This window comes from Salminus brasiliensis, chromosome 8 (assembly GCF_030463535.1).
Source record: "Salminus brasiliensis chromosome 8, fSalBra1.hap2, whole genome shotgun sequence".
Lineage (NCBI taxonomy): Eukaryota > Metazoa > Chordata > Actinopteri > Characiformes > Bryconidae > Salminus > Salminus brasiliensis.
This window is the reverse complement of record NC_132885.1, coordinates 18,532,031-18,544,677: the sequence shown is the minus strand read 5'-3', so window position 1 is coordinate 18,544,677 and position 12,647 is coordinate 18,532,031. Positions and strand designations below refer to the sequence as shown.

General features: G+C 40.7%; 1 protein-coding gene across 1 annotated transcript; it reads left to right on the top strand.

The window, feature by feature from the left end:
* The first annotated feature begins 1,166 nt into the window (after positions 1-1,166).
* On the top strand, positions 1,167-8,456 carry lacc1 (laccase (multicopper oxidoreductase) domain containing 1). Its single transcript, XM_072685138.1, has 5 exons — positions 1,167-2,004; positions 2,316-2,494; positions 3,738-3,903; positions 5,556-5,781; positions 6,032-8,456. Exons 1-5 carry the CDS (start codon positions 1,443-1,445, stop codon positions 6,225-6,227), a joined length of 1,329 nt encoding a protein of 442 aa, XP_072541239.1. The 5' UTR covers positions 1,167-1,442; the 3' UTR covers positions 6,228-8,456.
* Positions 8,457-12,647: the final 4,191 nt, after the last annotated feature.

Genomic DNA, 12,647 nt, shown 5'->3' with positions numbered 1-12,647 from the left:
AGCATCCATTCCACAGCCACCTTTGATGTGTGTTTGGATATTGTCCTGTTAGACCACCCAACTGTGTTTAAGTTTCAACCGTCTAGGACTGAGGTTATGCTGAAGAAATCTGAGGATTAGTCCTCTTTCCTCACTATTCCACCCACTTTGTGCAATATACCAGTTCCACTGGCAGCAAAACAGCGTTGGGTTGAATGCCTCCCCTTCACACCTTACATATATCTCTGGTCAATGTGGCCAAACAACTCCATCTTTGTCACATCAGATTGTGAAACCTTCCTCCAGAAGTCGCTTTCTTTGTATATGTGGTCAGCTGCATTCTTTCTTGGATGACAGCCTCTCAGTCCATGGCAATGCAGAACTTGCTGGACTGTAATAAAGTGACACTGGTGTTCCAGCTGCTTTCAGGTCATGACAGGCCTATGCATTGGTGGTTCTGGGGTTGGTTCTGACCATCTAAACCAAATGCCTACTTCCAAATCTTATCAAAGTGGCTACACCTCCCAATAACGTGTCATGGTCAATCTTACAAGTGCTATCAAATAAACTCTTTTTTTTTTTATGTGGGAACAGAGATGCTACCTGCTGTAGTCAATCATGATCACTAACAGGAAGTTAAGAGACCTTGGCTTTGGCTTTGACATTTAGGAACTTTCAGCACAACTAAATAAATACTTTTAGTTGATGTGTATAATATTGACCCCATGTCACTCACCAAATTCATCATTTTTTTAATAAAGATGTACAAATTATATATAAAAAAAGATTATGCACAGGCTACTGAATAAATAACTATGCTTTTAAATGTAAAGACTGCATATCAAACAACTCATTGCATTGCAAAAAATACATAAGCTATAAGTATAGTATGTATACAGTGCTAGCTAATAACATAATATTTAACAACAACAATAATAATAATAATAATAATAATTGCAGTTTGTGACATAAGGTCAGAAAATCAAGTCAATCATATCGGCGATCATAACTGTTTTAATATACGAGAACATTCGGTTTAAAATGTATAATTTGGACTCTGCAGACATTCAGCCTGGGCTGAGACCCGGCAGCTCAGTGGGTCTGAGCTAGCGTTAGCGCCTCGTGTTCTGCCTCTGAGAGGAATTTCCACTGTGGGCGGTCCGAGATGCCGGAAGTGTGTGTGTGTGTTTTACAGTGTTTTCACACAGAGCCGCGAGACAAGTTCCACTTTTGTGAGGCTTTAAAATACGATGTGAAATCAGCCACAGGACACACGAGTCCTGCACTGCAGAGGAGACGAGGCGACCTGCAAATATAAGAACAGGCGAACTGCTGCGCTAGCCTAGCCTGAAGCTACGCAGAAGTTTTTGCTGAGTGTTTGCTGATGTTCTGCTGATGCAGGCTCTTCTCCGGGAGGATAACTCGGGTTTGTAAGCAGAGTTTAAGTTAAGGGTTTGGGCTAAATGGCTAAGGTCATTCTTGTGGACTTCCTTCACTCTAACTGCTCTCAGTACAGTCTGTGTATTGAGCAGCGCGTCAACAGGTTACAACAGGTCATGACAGGAGGCGAGGTGAAGGAGCCGGTGTATCTTCTGCTACAGCAGCAGCAGCAGCAGAAGCAGCACATCCACTCGCATGGGGAAGCTGGTGGTCTGTCCGAGGTGGCTCTTCTGGACAGACTGGCTGGTTTAAACAGACGGGTACACGTCCTAATGAACCAGAATGCAGCTTCAGCCCTTCACTCATTTAAACAGGCCGCGGACACACTGGACGTGACTGATGTGGAGGTCCTGACCTGCAGCCGCAGGCAGGCGGTCCTGCAGGTGTATGAGGAGCTCCTCTTCACACCTGTCTACAGCTTCCATTACCGCACTTCTGTGTTTGATGGCCTGTACTGCCCCCTTGATGACCTCGCCTTCACCTGCACTCAGATCACCGCTGTCAAGAACGAAATTACCACGTTTCTACAGCACCTCCCAGCGGTGAAGGGAGAAATCACAATTCTGAAATCTTCAATGATCTCTGGTGAATTTGCATATTTTAGTACATTTAGGGACCAGTCTTGATTAGAAACACATTACTGATCATTTCTAGATTAAAACAAATGTATAAGATTTAACTAATGAATAATAAGCATATCTGTAGTATTTTTAAGTCATGGAATCCTTCTTTAATGGGCCGTAAATGTTTACTGTTAAATGTGTTGCCCAAACCAAGAAGCTATCATTTGTCAGATTTACAAGCTACTGTTATTACTGAACAATGCAATCCGCAGACAGCTAGAGCTGCAAGAATATGGTCTAATGTTTATTTTCCTTTCCTTGTCTTTTCTTCAGACTGCTTTTCTCATGGCTTCACTAAAAGAACAGGAGGGATCTCCTACATCAGCACCTTGAGCTCCCTAAACCTGTTCAGCAGTTCACGGCGCAGAGACTCCTGTGCCATGGTGGCTGAAAACCTCAGACGCCTTGGACTGCAGGCTGGTTTTGACCCTCGCCAGTTTCACCTTGCCAAGGTAGACCTGCTGCCGCTGCTACAGCCTTTTCTTTGAATAACAAGTCCATAGAGCATATCATCACCTCAAGCAGTTCTGGTTCGAGCTAATGCTTTCTATTACATCAGTTTGAAAAGTACAATATATTCAATAATGCACTACTACTCTGTTATACACAGAATGTTACCCTATGCTAATGCCCAATGTGTTTTTCAATATGCTCTTTTTTTCTCCATCTACTCAATTTTGAGGTAAACAGGAAGGGAGGGATGATCTGCTGTCTTTGTCTTCATGTATTTATTTTTTATTTATTTATTGGTTGTATCGCTCAGTGCTCATTTATATTGAATCTAGAGGCTCATATTGAGCGATACAATACAATTATCCTATAAACAGGTAATAGGGGTGGGAGGTATGGAATAAATATAATTAAAAAAATACACAGATTTCACAATATACAATACTACAAAATCTAACTAAACAGGACAAATAAATATTATACCTAATTTGTAAATATGCAGCTGGTCAGTGTTCTAGAGGTAAAATGCAACATCAGTCAAATTTAGACACAGGACCAGTCAAAAGCTCTATTGCAGGGAAATTCCCAAACAGTCAAATCAGCTGGAGTTTGGATTCAGTAGAAAACTGCCTCAGCTCACTAGTCAAGTAATTGCTTTTACTGCGATGCACAAATTAATATTTACACACTTGGCCACAGTTTATGTTCCACGCAGTGTGGAATGTACTAAATTTCAGCTGCAGTGATTCTCACTGCCGCCTTATTAAGATAAGACTTGATGTTCATCAGAGATGATGGCCAGCAAAGTTAGAGCACTTAGTGAATCCTGCTGGCATCACCAACACAGAACATGTGTTACTTAATGTTTATTGTTTATTAATATTTATTATTGTCCATGTTTGTGTATTATAGCTCCTGTTTGTATGTTGAACTGAAAGTTAGGGTGTCAGTCAGCTGCTGTTCCAGAAGTTCACTTTAGCTGAAATCTGCTTATGATATGATATGATATTATTCATTAGCAAGCTTAGAGTGTCATGCTGTTTGCATGCCTGTTTAAAAGAAGTTAACCATGATTCAGGTATCCAAAAAAATATTGGACTAGCCCCCTAGACATTGTGTAACGTGGACTATTACCCAAAATGAGTTTGACACCCCATGATTTTGACTCCGCTGCCTGCCTCAGTGTTTAGTTTTTTTTCTCTTGACCGAAATGGCAGAATTTCAGGCCCTGCTTTTGCCTATTAGGTCAACCATGCCAGTGATGTGTGGGTAATGAACAAGCCTGCACCCGAGAGCTATGACGGGATTGTGACCAATCAGCCAGGCATTGTCATAGCAGCACCAGGAGCTGACTGCATGCCACTGCTCTTCACAGATCCTGTGGCAAAGGTCATCGGAGTAGCACATGCAGGTGACTTAACTCTCTAACCCTCGTAATTCAACCCTGCCTTTACTTTCTCAGCTGCATCTTTATGTGGAGAACAGATGTGATTAACTGATGGCCTGTGTGCAGCCTTCAGCTTATTTATGGAAGTGGGATCTGATTTATTCTGTGATTTGCACACTTACAGCACCTTCAAAATCAGCATCCTGCCCTTGTTTAGACACTTATACTTAACTTTCATCATAAACATACGATGAAACCAAGTATCCAGGTGATCGGTACTTTCAGGAGTAAAAGAGAAAAACTACAATGCAAATGCAACGACAAATTGCATCTCACCTCACCTCATCCACACACTCTATCACTTTGAAATATTACCAAATAGTCTGTCAGCTGGTTCATGTGGTACTTGTTGATTGACTTAAATAATTGCAATAATTACAATAGATGATTTAATATTATTATTATTATTAGTAGTAGTAGTAGTAGTAAAAGTAATAGTATTACTGGAGGCTTATGGCGATTAAATGTATTTACTGTAGTTTTGATCTTGAAGCAACAGTTACACTATATGGACAAAAGTATTGGGACACCTGAAATCAGAAATGAGTTCCTTCTGCTCTTGTTAAAATAACTGTCTCTACTCTCCAGAGAAGGCTTTCTACTAGATTTTGGAGCATTGCTGTGCGGATTTGATTGCATTCACTGTCAAAAGCGGTAGTGAGGTCAGGATATAGCACCATCATTTCAGAGAACACAGCTCCCCTGCTCCACAGCTCAATGCTGGGGGACTTATACCAATAGGTTCATGTTAGATCCATCTGCTCCAGAGAGCTCCTGTTCTATTGGTGGTGCATCTCTATAAGGACTAGACAAGCTGAGTGTGTGCATTTGCACATCTGTGTCAGCAATGAGTGAAACTTAAGTTAGCTGAATGCATTCGCTAAAATGGGTGTTTGTAAACATTTGGACAAGTAGTTTATCTGATATTTTATTGTATTTATTTAGAGTAACGGTGTCATTTTCTGACAAAAGTCTGCTGCTACATTGCCACCACATGTTCAATCACAGCTTCCAGATAAAAAATAAATATATTTTTAATATTTCATGATTCCATGAAAACTATTTAGGAAACAGAACAGTTTATTTACATTTAAATGGTTGTGTTTAGAAACCCTCAACCACAAGGAACAATAAAAGCCAGTGTTTAGGTTATTCTGATGATGAGAAATGTTTTCATTTCATTCTTGGCATTCAGGGAAGTAGCCTAAAAAGACATGGCCTGCAGTATTTTAAGCAAAACAAATATGTATGATTGACAGCATACAGAAATCAAGCTGAAGGAAGAATCACAGTGCTCTGTGAGTTTGATTTGTTTGAGAAGCTACAGCTGAAATTAGCATTCCTGAAGAAAAAAGTAATTTAGATTCAGATAGCTGTTTTCCAGGTTGTATTGTACGCTGACAATTGGGACTGGTAAGGTTGGGAAAGTATTAACATCCTCCTAAAAGTCTAATCTTGTAATCTTTTAGGCCATTTTAGTCAAATACTCGAGAGCAAATGCATTACATTTCACAGCATTTTCACTCAAGCATGTAAAAACCACTGGCCTCCACAGGATTGTAGTGAAAACTCAGACTTGAATATGATGCTTTTTTGGCTTCCTCTCCTCTTTGCAGGCTGGAAGGGTACCCTCATGGGGATTGCTATGGCAACAGTGAATGCCATGGTGCTGGAGTTTGGCAGCAAGCTTGTTAACATAGTGGCTGTGATCGGTCCGTCTGTTGGGCCCTGCTGTTTCACTATGCAACAAGACACAGCAAGAGAGTTTCAGGCCATCCATCCAGACTGTGTCAGAAACATGGAGTCATACAGGCCTTATGTCGATATCAGGCTTGCCACCAGGTAGTAACGAATGTTGAGCTTTGAAGCTGTGGAGACCTTGCATATTGATTTTAATGAAGGGTGGTTTCTCATATTGATTGTACAATTAATCAAATGATTGCAATACCTATGCTAACAAAGTTCATAACAACAGTATTGGCAAAAATTGAACTGAACTGTAAACTAGTACCTGTCTAAATCTCACTGGCATATAATGATGCTGTTTTAGAAGGAACTTTATGTTGAAAGTAACAAATATGCATGTTTTTAGGATCCTCCTGGAGAGAGGTGGGCTCCTCCCAGAGCATATCCAGGATAACACAGTGAAAGACCAACCCAACCTCACTCTTTGCACCTCCTGCCACCCTGATTCCTTCTTCTCCCACGTAAGAGATGGTCTCAATTTTGGCACTCAGATCGGCTTCCTATGGATCAAAGAATCCCATGAACATGATCATGACCCATGATCGTTAGGCCGTAAACTGTTCATTCAGCTGAGGTGAAGCTCAGAAAAATTATTTTGATGTATTTTTTATTTATTTTTATTTTTTTTACATTACGTTCGGAGCATCCATGGGATCCAAGCTCTCAATGCAGGAACAAGTAACCAAAAGGATACAAAGGCTTTATGTTTCCATGTTTTTATTTTTTGTGAACAATGAATAGAAAACCTGTATTGTGGCTCATACATTCCACACATCTTGGCAAGTCTAGCATCTTAACTGTCTCACCAGGGCTGGCTTTGAGTGCACCGTAAACATACACATGTGCATTAGCTATTTCAGTGATCAAGGGTTGCTGTGTGGGAAACCCTCTGTTGCTTCTGTACCTAAGCCAGCCTGTCTACAGCTCCTAACTAAATCATCATTGAAAGAATCATTGAAAGTGCTGCATCAGGCGCTTACCTCATGCTTGACCTGGAAGCAAAGTTCCCTGTAAAGACTGAAACCCCTTGCTGATGCAGCTCTTCAGGGAAGCCTTGATTGCTTACACCTACATCTGTCGCTCAGCAGCTGCACAGCAGCCTACCTTCACTTATTCAAACAAACTACAGCTGCACATTACTCATGTCCGTGTAATGACTTTTAGACAAAGACAAACAGGACTGGAGCTTTTTGTCATTGTGACAGCCTTATTGTGTCACTTTCAGCTTACTCCCATCAAGGATGAACTTTGATTTCTACCTATTTCTTAGGTAAAATATAGGAGGCCAATCAGTGTTTTAACAGAGACTGCATTATGTAAAACTTTGTTTTTATCCTGCTCTTAGGCTCCCCTTTTGCATTTCTAGACAAGCTGAGAGATACACAACCATGTATGAAAGTGAAAGATGCACATAGTAGAGTGGACTGATGTAGTAGAGTAATATTACTGGATTGTACGTAAATATAACTCTGGTTATGCTGAATTTTGCAGTTCTCGTGAGCGTTTTCCTGTCCGCTTCACCAAAGATACAGATAGCAGCAAAAAAGACACTGTAGCAATGACTGAGACACTGTTCTTGTATTTAGAGGTTAGTGGAGCATCAACATGACTTTGAAGGGTCATTTTGAGATAAAGATGCAACAGTGTTGCTTTAAGTAGAGGTGAGTAGTAACATCCAGTTGCTTAGTTACATGTGCTCAAATGAAGTTAAGATGGATTTAGTCTTTTTGGTCATTTTAGTTTTAAATTCCTTGTTTATTTAATAAACTTTTACTTTAAAGGTTCATTTCAGACAATAGAACAAATTAGCAGTTAGCAGCATGAAACTTTGGAGAGGCAGGCATGAAAGCGCTTCTGAGAAATCCTTAACCTGACTCATATTTGTGTAAAATTCGGTTCAGCGATGGTGCCAAGTCTCTCAGCTTGTTCAGAAATGCATGTGGCTCAAAGCGTGAGTTACACTTCTTGACTGTAGGGGGAGCCCAGGATCAAGGAATGCCAGTTGTCCATAGTACTGCTTTAAGTAGTAATTTTTCAGAATTTGAGTGCGGAGTACACTTGAGTATGGACTTAGCCTACTCTACTACTTTCTGCTTTAAATGACCTCTTACTTGCATTTTGCATCTGTAATTTTATGTATTTTAATGTATATTCTGCCAAAGCTTTGCACATTATATTATGTTATGACAGAAATGTCTAGCGATTATGTAAGCCTAAAAGCATGATAATTGAGAAGGGGGCAGTCAAAAGAGTACTTTGGTCGCCTTATTGTCTTGTGTTTAGTAATGTCTAAGCTTAGAGGTATCCTTTGATTTATTGGTCTATTCTAACTAGCCAAGGCTTTTCTTGGGTAAATAGCAAAGCACTTTGTAAGTCGCTCTGGATAAGAGCGTCTGCTAAATGCCATAAATGTAAATGTAAGAGCCCTGTCAGCTTATTTACAAAGCATTTGAACTTTGCGTTTGAAATTTGCATTCAAAATGACACGAGGTGAAGATAATCGAAGCATGCAGATTGTTGTTTTGAGGTTTACATAGTACAAGTGTAGTACTAGCGTAGGTCTGAGAGACAAATTAAATGTCATTACAGATTTGTTCATGGTAAAGCACACAGCGAACCACTCCGTACTGCTGTGTGTGAATATAAATATCAAAAACCTGTCTTGATTGATGGTAACTGAAGGGTTGAAAAAGCTATAGGCAGAACCTCTCCAGTTATTACATTTGAAGGTATGTTGCAGACATTCTAATAAAGCAGGCATGCTAATAAAATCTGAAACTCCACTGGGATGTTTTGATTATCTGGCTGCATTTGCCTCTTCTGCCCTGGCTGGAAGGCTGCCCTCATGGTGATTGGCAGTGATGAAGGCTGTGGTGACTGTGATTGGGCCTTCTGCTGGGCCCTGCTGATTCACTCTGCAGCACGACTCAGCCAGAAAGTTCCAGGCCATTTATATCTACACAGATGACAGAGTCACCTAGGCCTCATTTTAAGGTCAGGCTTGCCATTACGTGAAAATATAGGTTGATCTTTGAAAACCTGGATGGCATTGGTTGTACTCTGGAGACCTATCATATTGATTTCCTTTGAAAGGCCATTTGTTCTATGACTTGCTCATGAAGGCCATGCACATTCCTAAAGCTCCCCATACTAATGGAAGAACACAATTAGAGTTAACTGATAGGATGTAGCGTTATGTGGGATGTCATTATAGCTATTGTTGTTGGCAAAAATGATCTCCCAGCAAATGTACTTCAGAAGGTTGTACGATACAGTACTGCTAAATGTAAGATGAATTCACCTCCAGTTTATGATTAGTTTATGATGGGTGTTCCCCCATTTTTCCATAGCCTTTTCCTTTCCCTTAATAAAACCACTTTGGTATTTCATAAGTGGATGAGGTGTTTCAGGAACAGGGCAGACACTAGGGGGCACTGTTCTCTTTGCGATGAAAGAGCAGAGCTTGTTTGTTTAATGGGAGATACTAGGAATATGTTGGCTCCCATCCAACTGCAATATCCCTGCATCACAAACAGGCCTTTGTCCTTATCAGCCATTCTCCAGTGTCATATAAACACCTCACCTCATGTCCAGTCGCATGCTGCTGGAATGACCACAACACAGTCCGTCCAGCCATCAGGAGTGGGTGATGGAGAAGTCAAGGGGTGTCTGAAGACTTGTTTTGACAGCTCTTGTTTGAGTGGTGGTATGTGCAACTGCTGGCCTCATTTGTCTGGAATCCTTTACTGACTATATGTCATAGATACAACAGATTTGCCTAAACCACAACACAGCACATTCCTCACTGCTGCAGAAATAAAATCTGACGGGGCAAATGAGGGGTTAAGCATTTGCAGGCAACACTGATGTGTTTACGTCGGACAGTATGGCATTTTCCCTTGGCAGAGGTGGACTGTGGTCAAAGAAGCAGACTGCAGAGTGGAAATCCAGACTGGACACACAACGTATAATTGTCTCATGTAAATGGAAAAATAGAACTTGAAATGATTGTAAAGCAAAGACAACCCCTGTACCGTAGTTTTCGTCTGTACGTTATGGCATGAGTGTTCATATCTGCAAGGTTAAGCTGACCTCCTCATGGACCAATCACAGACTGCATGTGCAATTACCATGCTTTTTTCCCCAGTTGCAACTGTAGTGACCTGGAAAACACTGCAGTAGAGCCAAATGCAGCAGTAAAGGTGCTGGTGACTCTGGGTTATGTGTACAGACTGCAGTATTGTCCTGTTTCTATCCATGTCTGTCACTTTTGAATGTAACAGTTCAAAGCATTTGATTTTCAGAAAAGGGTTTCCTGTGTAAAACCACAGAAAAGACAGCATCAGAATATGTCTGTGTGCGATAGACAGTAGAGCTTTGGTGAAAACACATTCAAGACAATGGTGTAAGCTGGGCTTCCTCACATACTTGTGCTCTTGTTTACAGACGCCTTTGTGCGTCCAATAGGATTAGGAGTTCAAACTGAATTCATGTGAACAGAAATTTAGATCACGCTACAAAGCTTTTTGTTCTACATCCCACATCTTAACAACTGGACTTTATTGAATTCAAATTGATAGGCCTAACTAAATATGGACGTAGAATCTTTAATTTATTTGAGTCCTCATGTCGTAGACAACAGCTGTATCCTTTGAGATCACCATCTAAAGTCACTCCTAATGTTGTCTGCGTGACGTTCAAGCATACCATTCTACTCTCAGCAACTGAGCACATTTTGTAAATGTTCGATGTCTGAGAAGCGTATATCTGTTGCAATGATTGAAGGCCTGCCTGCATAGCGTCATGGAACAGGAGAGAACTATCACTGTAACACAGGCTCCAACCAATGCAACATGAGTCACACACACACACAGACACACACACACATGCATGTACACAAACACACATGTACAATGTAATCAAGATTAATGTGTCCTTCTAAATATGGGAAGCAGTCAAATAGTGCTGTGGAGTTGATTTATAACTTCCGGCTGACACGTTGACTTCGCTGCAGCTCACTCTGCGCTGACACATCCTTTTTGCTCAGGGCTGATAAAAAAGGCACTATCACCAAATTAAAGACAAACAATAAGACGTTGAAAGGTCATAAACAGAAATGGATGGATGGATGCTATGGTGTAGGATAGCTACTATATACAGATGTAGGTGAGCTAGTTAGGTAATTGTCATGGCCTTTGACAGAGGTCAGTGGGGCAGCAAGCACACTAATGCTAGCTTGACCTACTAAAGCATAACAGTCATGATGGGGAATACATCTAAGACTGCTGCCGCTATCAGCTGCCTCAGATGTTGAGATAAAGGCAGGCTTTCAGAAGAACAAAGCCTCTGTGGTTCAATGCCCCAGTATTGCTCTCCTGCTCAAAATGTATGCACTACAGAAAGAGCTTTCTTCATGATTCATATGGATCATGAACCAGTGATCATGTCAGAACATCTTCAATAATGTAATGTAAGACGGTATAGCCTTGTAGAAACTACCTGATATACATTATGTACGCCTTTTTATTTTAAGCTTTCTATAATGAACTGGTGCACTGTATAAACAGTGGTATCGGGACACCTGCTCATTCATTGTTTCTTCTGAAATTGAGGATATTAAAAATAAGTTTATGCTGCTTTTGTTGGAGTCCATGGAAAGCTTTCTAATGGATTTTGGTGCATTGTTGTGAGAATATGATTGAATAAGGCGTTATGGAATCAGAATAAGAATCAGATTTATTGGCCAAATATGTTTACGCATGCAAGGAATGTTTCTGGCTGTTAGTGTCTCTAGTATCTCTCTCTCTAGTATTAACAATATACAGCCACTCTACATATAATTTACAGACAATAGCCAATATACAGAGAACAATAGTATACACAGTATACATAAACTATGCAGTGTGCTTTACAGAGGTCAGGATGTTGGATGGTCACCGCCCCACTTCATCCCAAACTCCTCAGCTCATCCCAAAAATATTGGATGAAGCACCATCATCATTCCAGAGAACACAGTTCCACTGCTCCACAGCCCAATGCTGGGGGGCTTTATACTTCTTTAGCCCAGGCCTAGTATTAGGCATGGTGCCAGTAGGTTCATGTTTGTCTGTTCTAGAATCCCATCATACTGACAATACTAGACAAGCTGTGTCTGTGCGTTTGCACCTCTGCATCAGCAATAGGGGCAACTTAAAATAACTAAATACATTCATTAGAAGGGGTGTCCACAAACATTTGGACATACAGTGCAGAAATGGTCCAACATGACCTGGAATAAATTCTCTCACATTCATTCACATTAAAATCTAAGAACATTCACCATTTTCCTTTTCAGTTGCAGGATGATTTGCTTGAGTGGGATCCAATAATTTTGTTGTTGGGGATCTGAGACAACAGTATTCAATGAATGTTAATTAATAACAACTGGAGGTCTTTAAGGGGGGTCACAGTTTTTAAGACATGCTCAAGGTTAGTGGGTAACAACACCATTGCTGTTACTGTCTACAAAGCCCAAAGCCAGAGTTTACAGTTGCGTAACTGTATGCATTTTTGCAACTGTATGAGTTGTTGCAATCGGGCTGCAATGGCTCTGGATAAATGATTTTGTTCAGCTGGGAGGTGACAACCCCCTTAGCCCCCAGGAGAGGTCCCAAAATGCAGAACTACTTACTTTTGTTTTGGAAAAAGAGATGTGGGGGAGGTTGTTAAGAAGAAATCCCACACCGCCTACTTCCTTTTGTACACCCTCTTGGCATGCAACAGTTATTTACATCAGTGTTCTCGTGCAAGCAGCCTTTGTGCCCTTGCTTAGTACTGTATATCGAGGATGTTAGATTGCAGGATTAATCTGGCTAGGAACCAAACTTGCAATAGTGGAGGCCCTTTCCTGCACTGTTTTTCCTGCACAAGGACAAAAAGAAAATAGAATTGGGTTGAGACAAATATGGTGATAGTTTTACAGT

Bases quoted from the DNA above. Each gene is read 5' to 3' on its own strand.
- lacc1 (XM_072685138.1), top strand. From the start codon at position 1,443: ATGGCTAAGGTCATTCTTGTGGACTTCCTTCACTCTAACTGCTCTCAG. The intron at 2,495-3,737 runs GTAGACCTGCTG...TTTGCCTATTAG, and splicing joins GCCAGTTTCACCTTGCCAAG to GTCAACCATGCCAGTGATGT. The intron at 5,782-6,031 runs GTAGTAACGAAT...GCATGTTTTTAG, and splicing joins GATATCAGGCTTGCCACCAG to GATCCTCCTGGAGAGAGGTG.